Here is a 16326-nt window from a genome sequence, read left to right as displayed (position 1 = left end):
AGGGATAGGGATGTGGTTTAGGTAGGCACACAGATGTGAGGAGGATGGAGGGATAGGGATGTGGTTTAGGTAGGCACACAGATGTGAGGAGGATGGAGGGATAGGGATGTGGTTTAGGTAGGCACACAGATGTGAGGAGGATGGAGGGATAGGGACGTGGTTTAGGTAGGCACACAGATGTGAGGAGGATGGAGGGATATGGATGTGGTTTAGGTAGGCACACAGATGTGAGGAGGATGGAGGGATAGGGACGTGGTTTAGGTAAGCACACGGATGTGAGGAGGATGGAGGGATATGGACGTGGTTTAGGTAGGCACACAGATGTGAGGAGGATGGAGGGATAGGGATGTGGTTTAGGTAGGCACACAGATGTGAGGAGGATGGAGGGATAGGGATGTGGTTTAGGTAGGCACACAGATGTGAGGAGGATGGAGGGATAGGGACGTGGTTTAGGTAGGCACACAGATGTGAGGAGGATGGAGGGATAGGGACGTGGTTTAGGTAGGCACACAGATGTGAGGAGGATGGAGGGATAGGGATGTGGTTTAGGTAGGCACACGGATGTGAGGAGGATGGAGGGATAGGGACGTCGTTATGTAGGCACACAGATGTGAGGAGGATGGAGGGATAGGGACGTGGTTTAGGTAGGCACACAGATGTGAGGAGGATGGAGGGATAGGGACGTGGTTTATGTAGGCACACAGATGTGAGGAGGATGGAGGGATAGGGACGTGGTTTAGGTAGGCACACAGATGTGAGGAGGATGGAGGGATATGGACGTGGTTTATGTAGGCACACGGATGTGAGGAGGATGGAGGGATAGGGATGTGGTTTAGGTAGGCACACGGATGTGAGGAGGATGGAGGGATAGGGACGTGGTTTAGGTAGGCACACGGATGTGAGGAGGATGGAGGGATAGGGACGTGGTTTAGGTAGGCACACAGATGTGAGGAGGATGGAGGGATAGGGACGTGGTTTAGGTAGGCACACAGATGTGAGGAGGATGGAGGGATAGGGACGTGGTTTAGGTAGGCACACAGATGTGAGGAGGATGGAGGGATAGGGACGTGGTTTAGGTAGGCACACGGATGTGAGGAGGATGGAGGGATAGGGACGTGGTTTATGTAGGCACACGGATGTGAGGAGGATGGAGGGATATGGACGTGGTTTAGGTAGGCACACAGATGTGAGGAGGATGGAGGGATAGGGATGTGGTTTAGGTAGGCACACAGATGTGAGGAGGATGGAGGGATAGGGACGTGGTTTAGGTAGGCACACAGATGTGAGGAGGATGGAGGGATATGGACGTGGTTTAGGTAGGCACACAGATGTGAGGAGGATGGAGGGATAGGGACGTGGTTTAGGTAAGCACACGGATGTGAGGAGGATGGAGGGATATGGACGTGGTTTAGGTAAGCACACAGATGTGAGGAGGATGGAGGGATAGGGATGTGGTTTAGGTAGGCACACGGATGTGAGGAGGATGGAGGGATAGGGACGTGGTTTAGGTAAGCACACAGATGTGAGGAGGATGGAGGGATAGGGACGTGGTTTAGGTAGGCACACAGATGTGAGGAGGATGGAGGGATAGGGACGTGGTTTAGGTAGGCACACAGATTTGAGGAGGATGGAGGGATAGGGACGTCGTTATGTAGGCACACAGATGTGAGGAGGATGGAGGGATAGGGACGTGGTTTAGGTAGGCACACAGATGTGAGGAGGATGGAGGGATAGGGACGTGGTTTAGGTAGGCACACGGATGTGAGGAGGATGGAGGGATAGGGATGTGGTTTAGGTAGGCACACAGATGTGAGGAGGATGGAGGGATAGGGACGTGGTTTAGGTAGGCACACGGATGTGAGGAGGATGGAGGGATAGGGATGTGGTTTATGTAGGCACACAGATGTGAGGAGGATGGAGGGATAGGGACGTGGTTTAGGTAGGCACACGGATGTGAGGAGGATGGAGGCATATGGACGTGGTTTAGGTAAGCACACAGATGCAAGGAGGATGGAGGGATATGGACGTGGTTTATGTAGGCACACAGATGTGAGGAGGATGGAGGGATAGGGACGTGGTTTAGGTAAGCACACAGATGTGAGGAGGATGGAGGGATATGGACGTGGTTTAGGTAAGCACACAGATGCAAGGAGGATGGAGGGATATGGACGTGGTTTATGTAGGCACACAGATGTGAGGAGGATGGAGGGATAGGGACGTGGTTTAGGTAGGCACACGGATGTGAGGAGGATGGAGGGATAGGGATGTGGTTTAGGTAGGCACACGGATGTGAGGAGGATGGAGGGATAGGGATGTGGTTTAGGTAGGCACACAGATGTGAGGAGGATGGAGGGATAGGGATGTGGTTTAGGTAGGCACACAGATGTGAGGAGGATGGAGGGATAGGGACGTGGTTTAGGTAGGCACACAGATGTGAGGAGGATGGAGGGATAGGGATGTGGTTTATGTAGGCACACAGATGTGAGGAGGATGGAGGGATAGGGATGTGGTTTAGGTAAGCACACAGATGTGAGGAGGATGGAGGGATATGGGACGTCGTTATGTAGGCACACAGATGCGAGGAGGATGGAGGGATATGGACGTGGTTTAGGTAAGCACACAGATGTGAGGAGGATGGAGGGATAGGGACGTGGTTTAGGTAGGCACACAGATGCAAGGAGGATGGAGGGATATGGATGTGGTTTAGGTAGGCACACGGATGTGAGGAGGATGGAGGGATATGGGACGTGGTTTAGGTAAGCACACGGATGTGAGGAGGATGGAGGGATAGGGACGTGGTTTAGGTAAGCACACAGATGTGAGGAGGATGGAGGGATAGGGACGTGGTTTAGGTAGGCACACAGATGTGAGGAGGATGGAGGGATATGGACGTGCTTTAGGTAAGCACACAGATGCGAGGAGGATGGAGGGATAGGGACGTGGTTTAGGTAAGCACACGGATGTGAGGAGGATGGAGGGATATGGATGTGGGTTAGGTAGGAGGATTCGTGTTTGGGTTGATTTGCATTTTAGCTGGTTCTGCACTACCATTGTGGGACGAATGGCCTGTTTCTGTGCTGAACTGTTCTGTGTTTTACCTTGTGTAATGATCTGATCTGCATGAACAGTCTGAACTTACTGCCCCCTACACTGCTGCTGTTGAGGGTGACTATGAAGATCCTCCATCTGTGGCAGTGTTCAGGGCTTCCTTCACCGTGTCAGTGGCTTCCTCTTGGTTTTCACTAGTCAGTCCCGGGGGGAGACTCAGGAATAATGTCACCCTCAGATGTGGAAGGGTTCTTCCTTGCTGTTTCTGTAATAATTTTATTTGACTAGTCAGGATCGTTAGCTGAACCCTTAAACCTGGAGGAGCAGACCACTCTTAGTCTGGCCTCTGCCCTTTGACCTGTTTGGCATGGGTGACTCTACTAAGAGCCAAAGCACAAGGCCCTGACTCCAGCCAGCATGACACTCCAGGCCACTGAGGCACACGAGCCTCCAAACCCTTCGACAAGGTTGTGGTTCTCCTGGAGGATGGACATTACATGTGACAAGCTTTTCACTTTATCTCTGTACAGGTGACAACAATAAACCAATACCAATAGACACGTCCAACAAGAGAAAAGTAGGCTATCTGTCCTTCTCTTGACTTCTGTACACTTCAGTCAGGCCACCTCTCAGCCCCCGTTTCTCTGGGGAAAAGGGTCCCAGCCGGTTCGGTCTCTCCCTGTAACTAAAGTCCTGCAGTCCAGGTGACGTCCCGGGGAATCTCCTCTGCACTTAACATCCCAGCTCTTATATTCTTTGTCGTGGCTTGATAGTTATAGATTCACATAGCATGGAAACAGGCCATTCGGGCCATCTCATCCATGCTGACCTGAGCTAAATCCATTTGCCCTTCTTTGGCTCACATCCCTCTAAACCATACCTGCTCAGGTACCTTTTAATGGTTGTAACTACCTGTCTCTACACCTCCTTCCACAGATCATGCACACACTCACCACCCCCTTAGACAAAGGCCTTCACAATCCACCACAACACTGGTTTTGCTATCATCCATGAACTTACTGATCAAATACCCACATTCAAAGGTTCATGTTTAATATCACAGAACTTGTGCCATATACAACCTGAAATTCTTACCCTTCACAGACATCCATGAGGCAAGAATCCTGTAGAATGAATGATAGAAACATTGAAACTATCCCTCCCCACCAAACCAACTTTGTATCCACTTGGATAACTCACTCAGAATCCCACATGATCTCATCTTCCAGACCAAAACCCTTGCCAAAGTCCCTATGCATGGCATCTACCACTCCACCTTCATCGATCCTCTTGGTCACCACTTCAAGAATAAACCTCAGTCAAAGTTGTGAAACGCGATGTCCCATGTACTGACTGTCCCTGAACAATCCCCGCCTTTACAAATACTGGTAGATCTGCCCCGCAGAATCCTCTCCAGTAAACTTTCCCACCATTGGCCAGTAGTTGCCTCGCTAGTCCTTCCAGACCTCCTTAAATAAAGGATGGCACAGTGCCTGCTCCCACCTCTTGTGGCACAAAGGTGCTGATGGGACTTCAATCCGAGGGACCTTCGCCCCAACCCTCGATGTTCCTCAGCATGCTTCTCAACATGATACATCCTCCCTGCCTCACTGAGTTAGTAATGTGTGGAGATGACATTGGTTCACTGCAAGGTGGTGGGGGGGGGTGGTGATATGGAAAGGTTAAGTGAGTGGGCAAAGATTTGACAAATGGAATTGAAAGTGGAGAAATATGTAATTTCCCAACCTGGTGGGAAAAGTGAAAAAAAAATCTGTTTATATTAATGGTGAGTATTCAGAGAGGTCTGAGACCCAGCAGGATCTGGGTAAATGGGTACACAATTCACTACGATGTGATTTGGTAAGTAATCTGGCTGGATTCGGGATAGTACATGGGTACTTTAAGTAATTTTGATACAAGGTAGTATGTGGGCCCAGTAAGTAACTTTAGTACCAGTTAGTATGTGGGTATATAATAAGTAACCTGGGTACAGGTGGAATGTGGTAATGCTGTAATGAGCTCTTCAGGCCTGTGCAGGGCGCTGGAGAGTGTTGGGCTCCGAGGTTTCTGGAGCACCTGAATTGTTGTTTAATCAGAGTCGTTAATCGTTTCGAGTTCCTTGTGTTGCTCTCGAGTGACTTGCTCTTTGTAATGTGGTGTCCTTAGCCAGCCAGTGATGAATCTGTGGAATTCTTTGCCACAGGCAGCTGTGAAGGCCAAATCTTTATGTATATTTAAGGCAGAGGTTGATAGGTTATTGATTGGTCAGGGAATGAAGCAATGTGGGGAGAAGGCAGGAGATTGGGGCTGAGAGGAAAATTGGATCAGCCATGATGAAATGGCGGAGCAGACTCGATGGACTGAATGGCCTAATTCTGCTCCCACGTCTTATGGTCTATGGCCTTATCAGTAAAATACGGTCACACAAAAAATACACAGTAGTCCAAGACCCTGAGTCGTCGAATGTTGCAGTGGGCCTCAGTCAAACACAATATGACTTGTCTTCTGAGTGAACACTGGGTCGGGGGGGGCGTGCACAGCACTGACTCCAGCTTGTACGCCGCACTGCACCATCCCCGGCACGCCGGTCCACCACAACAACTCCAACTCCTCTCCTGCACTGCTGTAAACCGGTGGCACAGCCGCTTCGGGCCAAGTCCTCACTACGATCGAGGCCACGCAGCTCCCCCGCCAGCCGCCAATAGATCAGTGAGTTGGGCTCGCAGCGTTCCGCATTAACAACGTCCAGCAGGGTGTTACGATCACAAGAAGAGCGACTAAGATGATAACTCACTGTTAGACTTCCGGGTGTTCGAGTGGTGCCTAGGCACGGAGTCATTTCTTCTGAGGTGCCATTAAGAAGGAGACTTGTGCAAGCAGCTCCGATGGAAATCATACAATATTCTCCCGCTGCAGTTTGCCTATGGCCTCAGTAGGTCCACAGCGGATGCCATCTCATTGGCTCTTCACGCAGCCTGGATCACCTGGATAATACAAATACCTACATCAGGGTGCTGTTTAATGACTACAGCTCATCATTCCTACAGTTCTGATCGAAAAACTCTGGAACTGGGGCCTCTGTACCTCCCTCTGCAGCTGGATCCTCGACTTCCTAACCGGAAGATCACAGTCTATGCTGATCGGAAATAAAATCTCCAACTCGCTGACAATCAACCACAGGGATGGGTGTTTAGCCCACTGCTCTACTCTCTCTACACCCGTGGGGCTAGGCACAGCTCAAATGCCACCTATAAATTTGCTGATGATACAGCCATTGTTGGCAGAGTCTCAGGTGGTGATGGGGCGTACAGGAGCGAGATATACCAGCTCATTGAGTGGTGTCGCAGCAACAAGCTGGCACTCAACGTCAGCAAGGCCAGAGGGTTGATTGCGGACTTTAGAAATGGGAAGACGAGGGAATACACACCAATCCTCATAGAGGGATCAGAAGTTGAGAGAGTGAGCAACTTCAAGTTCCTGGGTATCAGTATCCCTGAGGATCTAAGCTGGTGCCAACATGCCAAAGCAGTTACGAAGGAGGCTCAACAGTGGCTGTATTGAGGAGGTTTGGTCTGTCACCAAAGACACTTGGAGATTTCTACAAGTGTACCATGGAGAGCATTCTAACTGGCTGCAACACCGTCTGGTATGGAGGTGACTCGGAGGACATCTTCAAGGATCGATGCCTCGAAAAGTTGGCATTAGGGACCCCCATCACTCAGGGCATGCCCTGTTCTCATTGCTACCAGCGGGGTGGAGGTAGAGCAGCCTGACGACCCACACTCAATGAATCAGGGGCAGCCTCTTCCCCTCTGCCATCCGATTTCTGAATGGACACCGAACCCATGAACTCTATATAGTGTTATGGGTTCATTCAGAATCAGGTTTAATGTCACGAGCGTACGTCGTGAAATTTGTTGTTATGCGACAGCAGGACATTGCAATACATACTAATAAAAACTGTGATATATATGTAAAATCTGATTCTGACAGCAATGATCGATGGAAGTAGATAAACAGAAGAGAAAACAAAGAACAGATGGAGTGAGGCCGATGGAGGGGAGAGTGAAGGGGGGGGTCGGCTGTTGGAGGGAGAGATGGAGGAACACAGGGGGCTGGACACTGATCAGTAAAGGGGATGAAGATGGGAACCATTGGGGAACGGGTGAACGATAGTTGGAACGAGGGTGGTGGGAACCCCCTGTCTGTGAAATTGAAGCCGGGAAGGGGAAGGGGCAGTCGGGCGGGAAGGGGAACATAAACAGGAGGAATATAAGGGGTTGTGCATGATCAGGAAGTTTGTGGAGAACACTAAGGTTGTTGGTGTAGTGGCCAGTGAAGAAGTTTGTCGGTACAGGATCTAGATGGAAGATCAACTGCACCGGGGAGTGGCAGATGGAATGAAAGTGTTGAGTTTGAGAAGTTAAAATGGGTAGGACTTACACGGTGAAGCCTGGGCTGTAGAACAGAGAGACCCAGGGGTAGAGGAAAGTGATGACACAGATAGACAGGCTGGTGAAGAAGGCATCTGGCACACTGACCTTCACTCCATCAGCCGGGGCACTGACTACAGGAGTTGGACCATCGGGTAGTAGTTGTACAAGATGTCGGTGAGACCACACCTGGAGCGTTGTGTGCAGATCTGGTGGCCCAGCTTTAGGAAGGACGTGATTGAGCAGGAGAGGATGCAGAGACGATTGTGAAAGATGTTGCCAGGACTGGAGGGCTTGAGTGATGGGGAGAGACTGGAGAGGCTGGGAGTGTTTTCTCTTGAGGGAAAGAGGCTAGGTGACCTGATAGGGGTTTCTAAAATCATGATGGGCAGAGAGAATGCCCTTTTCCCCAGGGTAGAGGAGTCTGAAGGGCACAGGTTTAGTTTAGAACTTAGAATTAGAATTTACTTAAATCTTACGTCCATCCCAGAACATGAGGGAGTAACAATCTTTGCGTTATGACTCCATTGCAGAGTACAGACATGTGAATTTACAAGTCTAATGGCTTGCAGAAAGAAACTGTCCCGTAGCCTGTTGGTCCTGGCTTTAATACTGCGGTACCGTTTGCCAGCCGGAAGCAGCGGAAACAGTTTATGGTTGGGTGGGGGGTGACTGGTGTCCCCGATGATCTTCCTTTCTGCACCTGCTGCTGTAAATGTCCTCAATGGAGGGAAGTTCACATCCACAGATGTGCTGGGCTGTCCGTACTACTCTCTGCAGTGACCAGCAATCAAGGTTGGTGCAGTTCCCGTACCAGGCAGTGATACAGCCAGTCAGGATGCTCTCAATGGTGCCCCTGCAGAAGGTCTTGAGGATTTGGGGACTCGTGCCGAACCTCTTCAGTCGCCTGAGATGGAAGAGACGCTGTTGTGCTTTTTTTTTGCCACGTAGCCGGTGTGTACAATCCAGGTGAGATCTTTGGTGATGTGTATACCGAGGAGCGTGAAACTACTCACCCTCTCAATCGCAGAGCCATAGATGTTGGTGGGTCCGAGCCTGTCTCCATTCCTCCTGTAGTCCACGATCAGCTCTTTTGTTTTTTTTTGGACATTGAGGGAGAGGTTGTTATCTTGCACCACCGTGTCAGGGTGTCAGCCTCTCCTCTGTAGGCTGTCTCGTCGCCGCCGGAAATAAGGCCGGTCAAAGTCGTGTCATCTGCGAGTCTGATCAGCAGGGTGGCACAGTCGTGGGTGTGAAGGGAGCAGAGAAGGGGACTCAGGACAGAACCCTGGGGGGCAGCTGTGTTGAGGGTCAGAGGGGCAGAGGTGAGGGAGCCCATCCTTACCACCTGTCGGCGCTCCGATAGGAAGTCCAGGATCCAGCTGCACAAGGTGGGGTGCAGGCCGAGGTCCCTGGTCAAGTCTGGAGGGAATTATGGTGTTGAATGCTGAACTGCAGTCCAGGAGCAGCGATCTAACATAGGCATCCCTCTTCTCCAGGTGAGCGAGGACGGTGTGTAGACCGGTTCCGTCGGTAGGGGAATTGCGGGTTAACTGTAGGAGGAGAACGATTTAAAGGGGGACTGAGGGGCGAGATTTTCCACACAGAGGGCGGGTGTGTGTGTGTGTGGAACAAGCTGCCAGAGGAGGTGGGAAAGCGGGGGCAATTACAACGTTTGAATGCATGGGAAAGGTGTAGGAGTGTTTGGGACACCCGTGTGGAGGTAGGGCTACCCCAGCTGGATTTCCCGGTCGCTGTGAATGAGTCCGTGGTGAATCTGATAGCTGGGTCCTCTCTGTCTCCTGTGTTGTAGAAACAGGGCGCGGGGCGCAGGCAGGAACTGAACGTGCTGCCCGTGAAGAGAAGCAACGGCATTAACATCGCGCTGACAGCCTTGCCCCCGCCGCACATCATCCAGGCGGCCCTCCTCTCCTTCGACCGCTGTGCCCTGGACAGGGAAGCCATCGAGGTGCGTCTGGGCTGGGGTGCGGAACCGGAGGTGTTTCTGTACTTGTGCGCCCGGACGTCGGCGAGTGTGCATCAGTGTGAGTAACTGAGTGTGTGAGAGGGTGCGTGTGTGCGCGCCATTGTGTCTGCTGTGTGTGGGCTTGTACAAGATGTGAACGAGGATGCCTGTATGTGAGAGGCAGTCAGTGACGACCAGACATCCCCTCTCCGCAGAGGCTACAGACCATGGTTCCCACAGAGGAGGAGGTGCAGCAAATCCTGGAGGCACAGCGATCCAAGCCGGTCCAGGCCCTGGGCAACGCCGAACACTTCCTCCTCAGACTGGCCACCGTGCCCGAACTTACAGCCAGGCTCAGCCTCTGGGCCTTCATGCTGGACTACGACACCATGGAGAAGGTGGGGAGTGTCAGCGTCACAGTGAGGGGTGTGGGGTGCGTCAGTATCACAGTGAGGGGTGTAGGGTGTGGGGAGTGTCAGTGTCACAGTGAGGGGTGAGGGGAGTGTCAGTGTCACAGTGAGGGGTGTGGAGAGTGTCAGCGTCACAGTGAGGGGTGAGGGGTGTGGGGAGTGTCAGCGTCACAGTGAGGGGTGAGGGGTGTGGGGTGCGTCAGTGTCACAGTGAGGGATGTGGGGTGTGTCAGCGTCACAGTGAGGGGTGAGGGGTGTGGGGTGTGTCAGTGTCACAGTGAGGGGTGAGGGGTGTGGGGTGTGTCAGTGTCACAGTGAGGGGTGTAGGGTGTGGGGTGCGTCAGAGTCACAGTGAGGGATGAGCGGTATGGGGTGTGTCAGTGTCACAGTGAGGGGTGTGGGGAGTGTCAGTGTCACAGTGAGGGATGAGGGGTGTGGGGTGTGTCAGCGTCACAGTGAGGGGTGTGGGGTGCGTCAGTGTCACAGTGAGTGGTGAGGGGTGTGGGGAGTGTCAGTGTCAGAGTGAGGTGTGTGGGTTGTGTCAGAGTCACAGTGAGGGGTGTGGGGTGTGTCAGTGTCAGAGTGAGGGGTGTGGGGTGTGTCAGTGTCACAGTGAAGGGTGTGGGGAGTGTCAGTGTCAGATTGAGGGGTGTGGGGTGTGAGGTGTGTCAGTGTCACAGTGAGGATGTGGGGAGTGTCAGTGCCAGAGTGAGGGATGTGGGATGTGTCAGTGTCACAGTGAGGGGTGTGGGGTGTGTCGGTGTCACAGTGAGGGGTGTGGGGAGTGTCAGTGTCAGATTGAGGGGTGTGGGGTGTGTCAGTGTCACAGTGAGGGGTGTGGGGTGTGTCGGTGTCACAGTGAGGGGTGTGGGGAGTGTCGGTGTCACAGTGAGGGGAGTGTCAGTGTTACAGTGAGGAGTGAGAGGTGTGTTGGTGTCACAGTGAGGAGTGTGGGGAGTGTCGGTGTCACAGTGATGGGTGTGGGGAGTGTCAGTGTCAGAGTGAGGGGTGTGGGGTGTGTCGGTGTCACAGTGAGGGATGTGGGGTGTGGGGTGTGTCAGTTTTACAGTGAGGGGTGTGAGGTGTGTCAGTGTCACAGTGAATGGTGTGGGGAGTGTCAGTGTCACAGTGAGGGGTGAGGGGTGTGGGGTGTGTCGGTGTCACAGTGAGAGGTGTGGGGTGTGTCAGTAGCACAGTGAGGGGTGAGGGGTGTGGGTGTGTCAATGTCATAGTGAGGGGTGTGGGGTGTGTCAGTGTTACAGTGAGGGGTGTGGGGTGTGTCAGTGTGACAGTGAGGGAAGAGGGGTGTGGGGTGTGTCAGTGTCACAGTGAGAGGCGTGGGATGTCTCAGTGTTACAGTGAGGGGTGTGGGGTGTGTCAGTGTTACAGTGAGGGGTGAGGTGTGTGGGGAGTGTCAGAGTCACAGTGTGGGGTGTGGGGAGTGTCAGTGTTACAGTGAGGGGTGTGGGTTGTGTCAGAGTCACAGTGAGGGGTGTGGGGAGTGTCAGTGTTACAGTGTGGGGAGTGTCAGTGTCACAGTGAGGGGTGAGGGATGTGTCAGTGTTACAGTGTGGGGAGTGTCAGTGTCACAGTGTGGGGAGTGTCAGTGTCACAGTGAGGGGTGTGGGGAGTGTCAGTGTTACAGTGTGGGGAGTGTCAGTGTCACAGTGAGGGGTGAGGGATGTGTCAGTGTCACAGTGAGGGGTGTGGGGTGTGTCAGTGTTACAGTGAGGGGTGAGGTGTGTGGGGAGTGTCAGAGTCACAGTGTGGGGTGTGGGGAGTGTCAGTGTTACAGTGAGGGGTGTGGGTTGTGTCAGAGTCACAGTGAGGGGTGTGGGGAGTGTCAGTGTTACAGTGTGGGGAGTGTCAGTGTCACAGTGAGGGGTGAGGGATGTGTCAGTGTCACAGTGAGGGGTGTGGGGAGTGTCAGTGTCACAGTGTGGGGAGTGTCAGTGTCACAGTGAGGGGTGTTGGGGAGTGTCAGTGTTACAGTGTGGGGAGTGTCAGTGTCACAGTGAGGGGTGAGGGATGTGTCAGTGTCACAGTGAGGGGTGTGGGGTGTGTCAGTGTTACAGTGAGGGGTGTGGGGAGTGTCAGTGTCACAGTGAGGGGAGTGTCAGTGTCACAGTGAGGGGTGAGGGATGTGTCAGTGTCACAGTGAGGGGTGTGGGGTGTGTCAGAGTCACAGTGAGGGATGTGGGAAGTGTAAGTGTCACAGTGAGGGGTGTGGGTGTGTCAGTGTCTGAGTGAGGGGTGTGAGGAGTGTCAATTTCACAGTGAGGGGTGTGGGGTGTGTCAGTGTCACAGTGAGTGTGTGGGGTGTGTCAGTGTCTCAGTGAGGGGTGTGGGGTGTGTCAGTGTCACAGTGAGGGTGTGTGGGGTGTGTCAGTTGTTACAGTGAGGGGTGTGGGTTGTGTCAGAGTCACAGTGAGGGGTGTGGGGAGTATCAGTGTCACAGTGAGGGGTGTTGGGAGTGTCAGTGTCACAGTGTGGGGAGTGTCAGTGTTACAGTGTGGGAGGTGTCAGTGTCACAGTGAGGGGTGAGGGATGTGTCTGTGTCACAGTGAGGAGTGTGGGGTGTGTCAGTGTCAGAGTGAGGGGTGTGGGGAGTGTCGATTTCACAGTGAGGGGTGTGGGGTGTGTCAGTGTCACAGTGAGTGTGTGGGGTGTGTCAGTGTCACAGTGAGGGGTGTGGGAGTGTCAGTGTCAGAGTGAGGGGTGTGGGTGTGTCAGTGTCACAGTGTGGGGAGTGTCAGTGTCACAGTGAGGGGTGAGGGATGTGTCGGTGTCACAGTGAGGGGTGTGGGGAGTGACAGTGTCACAGTGTGGGGAGTGTCAGTGTCAGAGTGAGGGGTGTGGGGTGTGTCAGTGTCAGAGTGAGGGGTGTGGGGAGTGTCAGAGTCACAGTGAGGGATGTGGGGAGTGTCAGTGTCACAGTGAGGGTGTGGGGTGTGTCAGTGTCACAGTGAGGGAGTGTGGGGTGTGTCAGTGTCACAGTTAGGGGTGTGGGGAGTGTCAGTGTCACAGTGTGGGGAGTGTCAGTGTCACAGTGAGGAGTGTGGGGAGTGTCAGTTTTACAGTGAGGGGTGTGGGTGTGTCAGTGTCAGAGTGAGGGGTGTGGGTGTGTCAGTGTCAGAGTCACAGTGTGGGGTGTGGGATGTGTCAGTGTCACAGTGAGGGATGAGGGGTGTGGGGAGTGTCAGTGTTACAGTGAGGGGTGTGGGTTGTGTCAGAGTCACAGTGAGGGGTGTGGGATGTGTCAGTGTCACAGTGAGGGATGAGGGGTGTGGGGTGTGTCAGTGTCACAGTGAGGGGTGTGGGGTGTATCAGTGTTACAGTGAGGGTTGAGGGGTGTGGGGTGTGTCAGAGTCACAGTGAGGGGTGTGGGGTGTGTCAGTGTCACAGTGAGGGGTGTGGGGTGTGTCAGTGTTACAGTGAGGGATGAGGGGTGTGTCAGAGTCACAGTGTGGGGTGTGGGATGTGTCAGTGTCACAGTGAGGGATGAGGGGTGTGGGGTGTATCAGTGTTACAGTGAGGGTTGAGGGGTGTGGGGTGTGTCAGAGTCACAGTGAGGGGTGTGGGGTGTGTCAGTGTCACAGTGAGGGGTGTGGGGTGTGTCAGTGTTACAGTGAGGGATGAGGGGTGTGTCAGTGTCACAGTGAGGGGTGAGGGGTGTGGGGAGTGTCAGAGTCACAGTGAGGAGTGAGGGATATGTCAGTGTCCCAGTGAGGGGTGTGGGGTGTGTCAGTGTCACAGTGAAGGATGTGGGGTGTGAGGTGTGTCAGTGTCACAGTGAGAGATGTGGGGTGTGTCAGTGTCAGAGTGAGGGGTGAGGGGTGTGTCAGTGTCACAGTGAGGGGTGTGGGGTGTGTCAGTCACAGTGAGGGGTGAGAGGTGTGTCAGTTGTTACAGTGAGGGGTATGGGGAGTGTCACAGTGAGGGTTGTGGGGAGTGTCAGTGTCACAGTGATGGGTGTGGGGTGTGTCAGTGTTACAGTGAGGGGTGTAGGGTGTGTCGGTGTCACAGTGAGGGGTGTGGGGTGTGTCAGAGTTACAGTGAGGGGTGTGGGGTGTGTCAGTGTCACAGTGAGGGGTGTGGGGAGTGTCAGTGTTACAGTGAGGGGTGTGGGGTGTGTCAGTTGTTACAGTGAGGGGTGAGGGGTGTGGGGTGTGTCAGTTGTTACAGTGAGGTGTGTGGGGTGTGTCAGTGTTACAGTGAGGGTGTGGGGAGTGTCAGTGTTACAGTGAGGTGTGTGGGGTGTGTCGGTGTCACAGTGAGGGGTGAGGGGAGTGTCAGTGTCTCAGTGAGGGGTGTGGGGTGTGTCAGTGTTACAGTGAGGGGTGAGGTGTGTGGGGAGTGTCAGAGTCACAGTGTGGGGTGTGGGGAGTGTCAGTGTTACAGTGAGGGGTGTGGGTTGTGTCAGAGTCACAGTGAGGGGTGTGGGGAGTGTCAGTGTCACAGTGTGGGGAGTGTCAGTGTCACAGTGAGGGGTGAGGGATGTGTCAGTGTCACAGTGAGGGGTGTGGGGAGTGTCAGTGTCACAGTGTGGGGAGTGTCAGTGTCACAGTGAGGGGTGTTGGGGAGTGTCAGTGTTACAGTGTGGGGAGTGTCAGTGTCACAGTGAGGGGTGAGGGATGTGTCAGTGTCACAGTGAGGGGTGTGGGGTGTGTCAGTGTTACAGTGAGGGGTGTGGGGAGTGTCAGTGTCACAGTGAGGGGAGTGTCAGTGTCACAGTGAGGGGTGAGGGATGTGTCAGTGTCACAGTGAGGGGTGTGGGGTGTGTCAGAGTCACAGTGAGGGATGTGGGAAGTGTAAGTGTCACAGTGAGGGGTGTGGGTGTGTCAGTGTCTGAGTGAGGGGTGTGAGGAGTGTCAATTTCACAGTGAGGGGTGTGGGGTGTGTCAGTGTCACAGTGAGTGTGTGGGGTGTGTCAGTGTCTCAGTGAGGGGTGTGGGGTGTGTCAGTGTCACAGTGAGGGTGTGTGGGGTGTGTCAGTTGTTACAGTGAGGGGTGTGGGTTGTGTCAGAGTCACAGTGAGGGGTGTGGGGAGTATCAGTGTCACAGTGAGGGGTGTTGGGAGTGTCAGTGTCACAGTGTGGGGAGTGTCAGTGTTACAGTGTGGGAGGTGTCAGTGTCACAGTGAGGGGTGAGGGATGTGTCTGTGTCACAGTGAGGAGTGTGGGGTGTGTCAGTGTCAGAGTGAGGGGTGTGGGGAGTGTCGATTTCACAGTGAGGGGTGTGGGGTGTGTCAGTGTCACAGTGAGTGTGTGGGGTGTGTCAGTGTCACAGTGAGGGGTGTGGGAGTGTCAGTGTCAGAGTGAGGGGTGTGGGTGTGTCAGTGTCACAGTGTGGGGAGTGTCAGTGTCACAGTGAGGGGTGAGGGATGTGTCGGTGTCACAGTGAGGGGTGTGGGGAGTGACAGTGTCACAGTGTGGGGAGTGTCAGTGTCAGAGTGAGGGGTGTGGGGTGTGTCAGTGTCAGAGTGAGGGGTGTGGGGAGTGTCAGAGTCACAGTGAGGGATGTGGGGAGTGTCAGTGTCACAGTGAGGGTGTGGGGTGTGTCAGTGTCACAGTGAGGGAGTGTGGGGTGTGTCAGTGTCACAGTTAGGGGTGTGGGGAGTGTCAGTGTCACAGTGTGGGGAGTGTCAGTGTCACAGTGAGGAGTGTGGGGAGTGTCAGTTTTACAGTGAGGGGTGTGGGTGTGTCAGTGTCAGAGTGAGGGGTGTGGGTGTGTCAGTGTCAGAGTCACAGTGTGGGGTGTGGGATGTGTCAGTGTCACAGTGAGGGATGAGGGGTGTGGGGAGTGTCAGTGTTACAGTGAGGGGTGTGGGTTGTGTCAGAGTCACAGTGAGGGGTGTGGGATGTGTCAGTGTCACAGTGAGGGATGAGGGGTGTGGGGTGTGTCAGTGTCACAGTGAGGGGTGTGGGGTGTATCAGTGTTACAGTGAGGGTTGAGGGGTGTGGGGTGTGTCAGAGTCACAGTGAGGGGTGTGGGGTGTGTCAGTGTCACAGTGAGGGGTGTGGGGTGTGTCAGTGTTACAGTGAGGGATGAGGGGTGTGTCAGAGTCACAGTGTGGGGTGTGGGATGTGTCAGTGTCACAGTGAGGGATGAGGGGTGTGGGGTGTATCAGTGTTACAGTGAGGGTTGAGGGGTGTGGGGTGTGTCAGAGTCACAGTGAGGGGTGTGGGGTGTGTCAGTGTCACAGTGAGGGGTGTGGGGTGTGTCAGTGTTACAGTGAGGGATGAGGGGTGTGTCAGTGTCACAGTGAGGGGTGAGGGGTGTGGGGAGTGTCAGAGTCACAGTGAGGAGTGAGGGATATGTCAGTGTCCCAGTGAGGGGTGTGGGGTGTGTCAGTGTCACAGTGAAGGATGTGGGGTGTGAGGTGTGTCAGTGTCACAGTGAGAGATGTGGGGTGTGTCAGTGTCAGAGTGAGGGGTGAGGGGTGTGTCAGTGTCACAGTGCGGGGTGT

The 16326-nt window shown here is 53.9% G+C and overlaps 1 protein-coding gene across 1 annotated transcript in view; it reads left to right on the top strand.

The window, feature by feature from the left end:
* Positions 1–16326, top strand: part of LOC134341256 (FH1/FH2 domain-containing protein 3-like) — a 67522-nt gene that overhangs the window by 13164 nt on the left and 38032 nt on the right. The window contains exons 2-3 of the mRNA XM_063039113.1: positions 9295–9450; positions 9663–9845. Coding sequence (XP_062895183.1) covers positions 9295–9450; positions 9663–9845 — 339 coding nt within the window. The remainder of the gene's footprint in view (positions 1–9294; positions 9451–9662; positions 9846–16326) is intronic.

Source organism: Mobula hypostoma, assembly GCF_963921235.1.
Source record: "Mobula hypostoma chromosome 10 unlocalized genomic scaffold, sMobHyp1.1 SUPER_10_unloc_4, whole genome shotgun sequence".
Lineage (NCBI taxonomy): Eukaryota > Metazoa > Chordata > Chondrichthyes > Myliobatiformes > Myliobatidae > Mobula > Mobula hypostoma.
This window is presented reverse-complemented; position numbering and strand designations above follow the sequence as displayed.